This window comes from Sinocyclocheilus rhinocerous, unplaced genomic scaffold (assembly GCF_001515625.1).
Source record: "Sinocyclocheilus rhinocerous isolate Xijiao unplaced genomic scaffold, SAMN03320098_v1.1 scaffold2134, whole genome shotgun sequence".
Taxonomy (NCBI): Eukaryota; Metazoa; Chordata; class Actinopteri; order Cypriniformes; family Cyprinidae; genus Sinocyclocheilus; species Sinocyclocheilus rhinocerous.
In genome coordinates, this window is record NW_015652303.1 from 659255 (window position 1) to 669350 (window position 10096).

General features: G+C 36.3%; 1 protein-coding gene across 1 annotated transcript; it reads left to right on the forward strand.

The window, feature by feature from the left end:
* The first annotated feature begins 5372 nt into the window (after positions 1 to 5372).
* fgg (fibrinogen gamma chain) lies at positions 5373 to 9848 on the forward strand. Its single transcript, XM_016520585.1, has 9 exons — positions 5373 to 5526; positions 5620 to 5676; positions 5776 to 5959; positions 6823 to 6907; positions 7027 to 7157; positions 7255 to 7388; positions 8160 to 8344; positions 8969 to 9246; positions 9336 to 9848. The coding sequence occupies exons 1-9, from the start codon at positions 5467 to 5469 to the stop codon at positions 9515 to 9517; spliced, it is 1296 nt and encodes a 431-aa protein (XP_016376071.1). The 5' UTR covers positions 5373 to 5466; the 3' UTR covers positions 9518 to 9848.
* Positions 9849 to 10096: the final 248 nt, after the last annotated feature.

Sequence of the window (10096 nt, forward strand, 5' to 3'; positions counted from 1 at the left end):
CATGAACAGACTTGACGTGGCATGAACAGACTAGACTCACCGACAGCGGGTTACAACTTCAATACACGACGAAGATTATGGGAACATGATGGCTACTTATAGCAAACAAGAGGGTCACAAGACAACACAACCAATGGGAAACAAGACACATGACTAGGACAACCAATCAGAACATGACACAATGAACAAGAGAACCAATGGCATGAATACATGAGGGCAAGGGAAGCATGACACAAACAGGGACCATGATTAAACTCCAAGATAAAAGACATGAAAACATGAACAAGAAACACAACCCAAAACACCACATTACATAGGTGCTTGATCTGTGCATATTTCTCGTCTGATTCAGATTAGACAACTTTTTCACTGCAAAGCAATTTTATGGATTTTATTTTAGCCAGAAGAAGCAGTTTGAAGTTAGAAACATTTTCATAATGAATTTGTTTCTTACAAACATGCTCTCATTCTGATGGCACCCATTCACGGCAGAAGATCCATTGGTGAGCAAGTTTGCTACATTTCTCAAAATCTGTTCTGATGAAGAAACAATTTGATCTACAATCTTAAATGGCCTGAGGGTAAATTTTCAGCTAATTTTCATTTTTGAGCGAACTATTCCTTTAAGCATGAGCATAAAATTATTCAAACATAATTTTAAATCAGCTGTATTTCAGCACACAAAGTCTGCCTATATGGATACACTGTTGACTTTGTGGAAGATTTCTGCCAGCTGAGTTGACAAACTGGGAGAGGTGAAGGTTCAATTCAATTCAATTCAAGTTTATTTATATAGCGCTTTTCACGATACAAATTGTTGCAAAGCAACTTTACAGCAAATTAGGTTTCTACAATATTTAGTAGTAGCTTATCAGTGGTTACTGTCAGTTAATGTATGGAAAAATCTATTAAAGATGTAATCAAACAGACGATGAACACTATTAACAGCAATTATTATATGATGCAATCAAACTTATAGCAAAATTTGGTAGTTATGTATGTTGTTTCATGGTTGGCATCATCTGAGGTCCTCTGAGGGGTTGGCATCATCTCTTCTCAGGTGTTCTGGATCCAGACTGAAGCTTGTGTAAATCCTAGTTACGCAAAAACAGCTAAACAAATAGAGACATAATTAGCGTAGCTGCTATCTGCTATCTTTATCTGTACAGGTAATAAAGTAATCACAAGGTCTAAAGTGGTCTAAAATATATGGACAGATGGTAACATCAGGGAGGAACCCAATACTTATCTCAAGGTATCTGTAGCTGATTACAGGCCAGTTTTGTTTTTCCTTGTTGAGCTAGAACTGGACATGTGTCATCGTACCTAAAACAGAATTAAAGGTGCTGTATGTTTAGCATTATTACTACTGGCTTTTGGCTGTGATAACTCTTCATTTAAGCAGATTTAATTAAGTATAACTAGTAAGTGCAATACTGTCACGGTTCTGTGCTGGAGGGACGGACGCGGAGACGCAGATCAAAGTAACAGTCTTTAATTCAATCCACACAAGGAACGGCTGGAAACACACTTACATGACGTTTAAGACCCGACAAACACAGACTGGGGCTTAAATACACAGGTAAATGAGGGACTAATGACAAGACACACCTGAACCAAATGATAATGAACGGGAGACAGAAACTAGGTCACACTGAGCACATGGGGCAAGAAAACACAACAAAACATCCATACTGGTGACAAATAGTTAAAATATCCATTGGAAAAAAATTTAGTGCACTGTGATGCAATAAAATGGAGATGCTTTATCAAAATATATATATATACGCATTTGTGATCACGTTCAATGTCTTCTGTCTAAATCACATGCATTCCTCATTTGTAAAAGGCTTTTGTGTAGCATAAATAATTATTGCGTAATCACTATTGTGGCTTTCAAAGCTATTTATTTTGTGTTGAATATTTTGCAGCTGGGATCAACAGGCAGTTTAAGGTCTGAAGGGCAGATGTGAAACACTGGTCATTGCAGAGCCACACTTGAAGTGACGGCCGCTGAACTTACACTGCCCTCGCTATAACCTTCCCACTTACAAATTCACTATGATCATATTTGCGGGATGCCAGATAAGAGTACTCTTGAGAAATGCACTATACTTAACTGTCACGTTTTTGTGCATTCATTGATTAAACTTTTGAAAAGAACCTTGAAGAAAAAAAGGATCAGCAGAGTGCCTTAATGTTGAGAACAGAGTAGTAGAGGACTTCAGTAAATCAAATGTAAATTGCTTAGCATGACTTTGCACATAAAAACTCCCAATGAGAAGCATTATATATCTATATTTTTAACATTGTAACGCCTGAAATAATAATTAGAAAAGTCAAATTTAAGAAAAACAGCTCATATAGCATGAAGCAGGAGAAAGGGGACATTTTAAAAATCACTAAAACGGATAATATACTTGCTAAAAAAATGTGTAAACTATCATTTAGATGACAAATGCAGTGGACTGGGTACAACAGGTATTTCAAAACTTGTGTGTCAAATATGATAGTAGAATTTATAGGGTTAAAGTCAGATGGATAGCGTTGATGCAGCCATTTTTTCCAAATGCACTTGCAAACATTTCTGAAGCTATGTTCAGCTAATCCATCCTGTTTCACTTATGTAAAGGCCCCATGTAAATTACTTCATTTGTACACATTAGAATATTATAGTTGTTTGAATCTTGATAGGGTATTGCTGAGCTACTGTTTAGCTCTACACCACAAGGTCTAATAATCCTCACAATACAACATTTGTATACAAGCCAATGAAAACCACAAGCATATTAATAGGTCTGGTAGCTTTACAAACTTCATCGTGGTATATATACAACTGGTGGGATCTCAGTTCAGGCCTTGTACTAAATAACCTCAAAATGACCTAAGACTTTCTGTGCATTTCAGTACAGTTTAGACGGCAACGACCTCCCATGATCGCTTCAATGGTGGTGACATTTCTTATCTTTTGTTTGGGAGACTGAAGAGTTGGCAGGCTGCATCTTGTGAACTTGTGAAATGGAAGCAGCTCTCCATCTGGTTTTTAGAGAGGTTCAGGCAGAGTTCAGAGTTGTTTAAGTTCACAGACGCTGAAGTTGATTCTCAGGTCAGCCATGCCTTATATCTGTCGTCTATCACGTTCAATATGGTTTCACACCATAAAATCAGGTCACAGCCTGGTCACATTAATGATGTTATTGGCAGAGTCAGAGCTTCATGATACACCTAAGCAGAAAATAAACAGAATGAAGAAACCTTGTTGTGGACCTTTGTAGAAATGTAAAAGTAAAGAATGTCACTCTCTAGACCCACTGCTCCAGTAAACTCATCTCATCTGCTATTTGTAAATCCACAGTGAAGGAAGCTTTAATTCCAGGTGCTACTTGGGTCAACTCTGTGGATCAGCTTTCTTATCTTTTTCTTTTTAAGCTTTTTATTCACAGACACTGAATCCAGCAGTTTTATTTCTAAGATGATTGTAAAAAAAAAAATGTTATAATGAAGAGCTTTCAGACTGAGATCAGTCTTCTTTCAGATGTCCTTTACTGCTACCGCAGTTAAAGAAGAAAAACAGAGCTGGCCTTTGCTTGACTCACTGAATCTTGTTTATCACTTGTTGTTTATAAGAGTTTAATCTTTTTCAACGGCAGCTGGATATTTGTCACCAAACCCTTCATGCAGCAGTACTTTTGTGAGTAAAATGCATTAAATGCACAGCTCAATGACATTCATTTGCAACATAGTCCTTACAAAATTTTTTTAAGTGTATAGGCTTACATCTTTTTTAAGCTTATAGGCTCCAAGCTTCATTGATAAATATGTGTTATTTTCTATAAATAGAAGACCAAAAACAGTAGTTTGCATAAATGTTTAGTGTTCAAACTTAGATTTTTTTGTTGTGATATTTTACATTTTTGAATAGTTTTAGGCCATGGGGCCCCTGAGAATTCAAGTCCTGTCTGAACACTAAACAGTTTCTGTTTCAGTCAGTTCTGCAATGAGACAATGATGCTTATTTTGTTATGAAGCTGAATCATTTCTGCTCCAACCCCTAAATCCGGAGCCCAATTTAGCTGAGTGAAACTAATTAATTTTACCCATTTATTTGATTATCAAGTATGAGTATAAGTAATATTTTTAACAGCTGCTGATGTGTGTACTGCTTCTCTGGTAACAAAGATCTGGACCATGTAATACTTTTGATGTGCAACATCCCCTAGTGGTTGAGTTGGTAAAAACATGTTCAAAGTCTATCACCTTTGGTAGTACTGGTGTATGTGGCCCTGAAAACATAGACAAGTATTGAGCAACAGTATTAATATTCAAAGCGATTAAATATTTACTAGTAATATTCAGTCATCAAATACTCAGAAAGTCCAAAATGGATATAATGCAAACAGCCTCATAAATATTTTTAAAATCTGTGTGAAAAACAGCTGCAATACTGCTTAATTAAGTAGTGAATATTTAATGCAAGTAACTTCTTGATCATAAATATTATGCAAATATGGATGACCAATTTATATCACATCGATCTTTAGTTATAACTAGTAAAATTATGAAAGCCATTATTTTTTACTTGTTAAGGTTTTTTGTTTTGTTTTGTTTTGTTTTTAATATTACCTTTAATATTCAATATTTAGCCATTCTTTACTTAGGTCATTACCAGTAAAATGAAGAAAGACATCATTTTTAGCCTCAATGACTCAGGTGGTGGGAATTAAAATATGTCAGCAAAAGTGTCTGTTTGTCTGTGCTTGTGTGTACATGTCATCTAGAGATTTTTGGAACATTTGATCTCCCAACACTGGATGAGAAAAACGTTACAAATCATTAACTTAAAATAGAGTGGATACTGACCAACAGGCTCTGTAGAAATAGAACCGTACTGTGTCATGGTAATAGATCTCTTTGTTTGTTTGTTTATATTGTTTGTATATTATGCTTATGTACAAGTAGAAAACTATTTTCAACAAAGCAGTGTTTCAACTTGATTACAAAATGCAATCTAAAGGCATTCATTTTTGTTTAGTCTCAAACAAATTTTTTTTAACCAACTGTTTATTGTCCTTTCCTCATTAAACAAAAGTTATAAAGTTATGTAAAAAGTATGTGACTCGTCATCAATAATGATTATCTATTGGCTTTGCAATATCAACATCATGAAATAGTGAGTAAATACAGTAGTAGGCTATAGTACAATTGTCTCTGCCCATTTACGTATGTTCATTAGCATGTTCTCAGCATTAAAATGGACATGATGACCAATCTCTGTTAATTTACGGTTAGATCTGAGTCACACAGTGAGTAAGAGAGGGGTGGAGGTGCTAGCTCTTATTTGTATAGTGGACCGTTAGTGGATATAGTGGATCTCCATCTCTGAGCAGGACCTTGATCGGATAAATATCCTGCAGCAGTCAACAGTCACTCACAATCTCAAGAGACCAGACTGATTGCAGGTCCAATATGGCCTCCGTCATGCATGTGGCTGTTTCCATCCTGCTGCTGTTCACATTAACGTCAGCGGTGAGCAACATAAAAATGTTCTTTTATTGTAATAGCAATTTTTTACTTTTTTTTTTTTTATTAATTGTCTCTTCTCCCTTTTATCATCTTAAGCAAATGAGAGGGGACTATTCACCAGCACAAGACATATGTAACCCAAATGATGGGTTTGTAAGTACAGATTGTCTGCTCTGGTTAATATATTTGCATTTAAGAAGCTTCATGGTCAGTCGCTATTTTAACAGTAACATTCCATTCTCTCTTCCTCAGGGGAAATACTGCCCAACCACATGTGGAGTTGCTGATTACCTACAGAGATACACGCCTGATATGGACAGAGAGCTGGATCAAATGGAACAGGATTTGGAGGATCTCGCCAACCTTACCAGAGGAGCGCAGGATAAAGTGATCTACTTGAGAGACTCAGAAACACAAGCACAAAAACAAGCACCAGGTAACGCAATTTATCATTAATTATGGATTAAAAAAATACTTAAATGCAAAATGTGCACAGAGGTTACAGTAGTCTCAGATGACCTCTCAGGTGCTTTTTGGAATAACGCAGATTTCTGTTATTTGAAAAAAAAAAAAAAAAATATATATATATAAGGACATCAAGTAAAAATATTTTTTCTTACACTTTGAATACATGTGAATATACATATTTTTATTATTTAAATATTTTTAAAATATAATTTTAAATGTTATATATTTATTTATTTTTTACACATCAGTTATTATTAATTCATAAATAAGATTACGGGAGTCAGACCACATGACATTTCATGACCTAAAATTATATTATATTTTAGGAGACTTACTGACATTGGCACAGTCATGAGGGTCTGAGGTGGTCCTCTCTGTTTTATGATTTTTTTTTCTAAAAGTTGGTCGCACCACAGGACCATAGGAGAAAACCTTTTTCAAATATTAATAAAAAGTGAAAGGGATAATAAAGATTATACTTTTCAATATTTTTTTTATTATTTTAAAGGGGCTTCTTCATTATGATATCAGGACAGTTGTATCACTATGAACCTTTTGGCTAGAGGAGAACGGCACACTATTTTGACACACTATTTCCCTGTTTAATACTGTAAAGCTGCTTTGACATAATCTGCATTGTAAAAAGCGCTATATAAATAATGGTGACTTGACTCTTATGCCTCCCAAAACATATCAAAATGAATTTTAATATGGAAAGTAAAACATGCTTATCATTGAATAGGCATATTCAGGCCTTTGTATGTCTGAACTGCATTTTTAAAGTAAATGTGAAACTTCACTTGATTTTCATAACCACCATCTTTTTGTCAGACACATACATCAAAAAATCGACAAGCATGCTGGATGATATACTGCGATTTGAGAAGAGCATTCTCGCTCAGGAAGATCAAATATAGTGAGCATTTTTCTTCTTTTTTGTACCACTTATCTTAAATATGGTCATAATTTAATAAGTCATTATATAAATCTATAGTATTTTTAAAAGTATTATTTTTTTAATTCCCCCCTCCCCAGTCAACTGCAGTCAATCCTACAGGCTAATGATAAAAGAATAACCGATTTAAAGCAGATGTCTGTCCAGCTGGACCAAATGTGCAAAGAGCCCTGCAAAGACACTGTGGAGATTCAAACAGTCACCGGCAAAGGTAAAACCAGCTAATTTAAACATCCTTATGACAACTGACACACTGAATTTTCTGTACATAAGATTAGAGGGATGAAGTATATGTATATTTTCCCCAGATTGCCAGGACATTGCAAACAAAGGCGGTAAGGTCAGTGGGCTGTACTATGTGAAACCAGCCAGGGCTCCTGAGGCATTCCTGGTGTACTGTGAGATAGACAGCTTTGGACGTGGATGGACTGTACTTCAGAGGGTACGTGGCACAACAGACATTACACAATGACACAATTTCCATATTTTCCATATTCCATCATTTCCATATTCCAACAGACAATGCACAATGACTATATATATACAGTATATATATATATATATATATATATACAGTATATTTTGAAAAGTAGGTATATATGTTGCGATGCTTAAATGCACTTGTTAAAAATTTTAAAAGTTAGATCAAAAAAAACAAAAAAGATTTTAGTCTTTCATTTATTTGTTTACTTTCTTATTTTCTTTAGCCATTTATTTGAGAGTAATAATATGAAGTAATTATCATGTCAGCCAAAATTTTGATATCGGTGCATTCGTAAGAAATAAAAAGCCTCCTATGATGATTTATGCTAGTTCAAATCCCGCTCAGGGGTTCATTTCCCAAAAGCATTGTTAGCTAACTATGGTCATTCATTCCATTGGACTCCATTGGTAACGACAGAACTTGCGACCATAGTTGCTTTTGGAAAACGCACCCCAGATTGCTGCGACTAGGACCTGTAGTGTTGGTGTTGTGACCCAGATGGGAGTGAGGTTTAGGGAGGGTGAGTGTAACGGAGTCCAGCTAGTAAGAGCTGTTGAGGTAAACTTCACTCCCCTGGCATCAAGAAGCCACTGAAGACTGACTGTGATCTTTAGCGTCCTTGTTAGCATGCCATTGACACTTGTTCAAATACCACCCAGAATGTCGCAAGTAGAACCAGTTACAAAGGTGTGCAGCTTTACTGATCAAAATTCATTGTATGTTTTTCAGAGACGTGACGGCAGTGTTGACTTCAACAAAAAATGGATTCCGTATAAGGAAGGTTTTGGGTACCTCTCACCAGATGACAGAACAGAGTTCTGGCTGGGGAATGAGAAGATACATCTGCTGTCTGTTCAGTCCAGTGTGCCTTATGTACTGAGGATAGAGATGGTCGATTGGGACGGCAACAAAAAGTAATGAACCATGGAAAACTGATTTTCTTACTCTCACACATTTCTGCTTAGTATTGTACAATTTTAGGTTTTAATTTCACAACCGGAGCTCACAAATCACCTATTTTTACGTCCACACACTACCAATCCTGTTCCAAGTGCAGCTCCTTAATCATATGCACCTGGACCAGCTAATTATGATCTGCAGCAATTAGACAGGTTTGTTGGAGCAGGGTTGGCATTGAAAAGAAAGATAGATTTTCATGAACATGACTGGGCACCCCTGTGGCAGACACTTTTATCCAAACTGACTTACATTGGATTCAAGGTTATACATTTCATGAGTAGGCCTACATGTATTCACTGGGAATCCATGACCTTGGCCTTGCTAGCACCATGCTCTATGGCTTGAGTTACAGGAATGCTTTTGGTGTCAAACCTGAGCAAGAATTATCCATGAATTCCCAAAATTTTCCTTATCTGCAGTCACCAAACAGAACTTTGCTCTGCAACCAAAATTGATTCTTGCCAAGTCACGTTGCATGACCTTTTCAGTCAGATCAAACATGCTGCTGAACATTTGGGTGCACAACAATCAATAGGAGTGTTTGTCTTAAATTTACCTTGTTAAACTTGTTTTCTTAGGTATGCTGACTACGCCACTTTCAAACTTGGACCAGAAGTTGATGCATACCGTTTGACGTATTCTTATTACTTTGGTGGAGATGCTGGTGATGCCTTTGATGGTCATGACTTTGGTGATGATCCCAGTGACAAATTCTACACATCTCACAATGGCATGCAGTTCAGTACACCAGACAAAGACAACGACAAGTTCCATGAAAACTGTGCCTTGCAGGAAGGGGCTGGCTGGTGGATGAACCGTTGCCATGCTGCTCATCTCAACGGAAAATACTACCAGGGTAAACCCTTCCGTCTTCACAAATCCATCAAAAGTCAAAACTATACATGCAGAAGTGTCTTTGCTGATGTATTATTTCTGTCTTCACAGGTGGCAAGTACACAGAGAAGGACACACAGAATGGATATGACAATGGCATTATCTGGGCCACATGGCACAGTCGCTGGTATTCTCTGAAGGAGACCACCATGAAGATCATTCCCATCAACAGAATCAGTACCGATGGTCAGCATAGTGGTGCCAAGCAGTTTGGAGGCCTGGGAGACATTTAAAGACCTCACCAAAGCTCCCCGCACTGTTCCGAGCTATCATTTTGTTATTGTGAAGCTAAAAGTACATGGGAATGACATGGGCAAGGCATTTTCAAGTGAGTGTAAAAATCTGTCTATTGGTTTCTGATATTTTCCATTCTACACCTATTAATTCTGGAAAAGCTTCATACACAAGTGATATTGGTCATTTAAAAAAAAAAAAAATCCCCTACTGCAACTGGTCTAACACATTGCACTGTCAATTAATTAATAAAATTATCTGTCTTTTGTAAATGAAAGGTATTCTGTAGTCCTCTTAATTATTGTGAGAACTGGCAATGGGACCTTCATTAAAAAAAATTTACTTTATTTTAACGTGTACTTGTTACACAGGTTACATTTAGAAATAACTATAGTAATAAATTATGCATAACTTCAAGCAGCTAACACTAAACCAAACCTTCACCCTAAACCTATAGTAAGTAAATTAATTAAATTCCAGTAAGTTAATTAAATCCCAGTGCAGTGCTCATTTTTGTAAACACACTTGAACAAAGACACATAAAAAAAAAGGTGTCCAAAAAGGGCAAAAAAATAAAA

What these genes read in the sequence shown, in the direction of transcription:
- fgg (XM_016520585.1), top strand. Translation starts at nt 5,467, where the DNA reads ATGGCCTCCGTCATGCATGTGGCTGTTTCCATCCTGCTGCTGTTCACA. An exon ending in GTAACCCAAATGATGGGTTT is followed by an intron (nt 5,677 to 5,775) that starts GTAAGTACAGAT and finishes TCTCTTCCTCAG; the next exon opens with GGGAAATACTGCCCAACCAC. An exon ending in GCTCAGGAAGATCAAATATA is followed by an intron (nt 6,908 to 7,026) that starts GTGAGCATTTTT and finishes CCCCCTCCCCAG; the next exon opens with TCAACTGCAGTCAATCCTAC.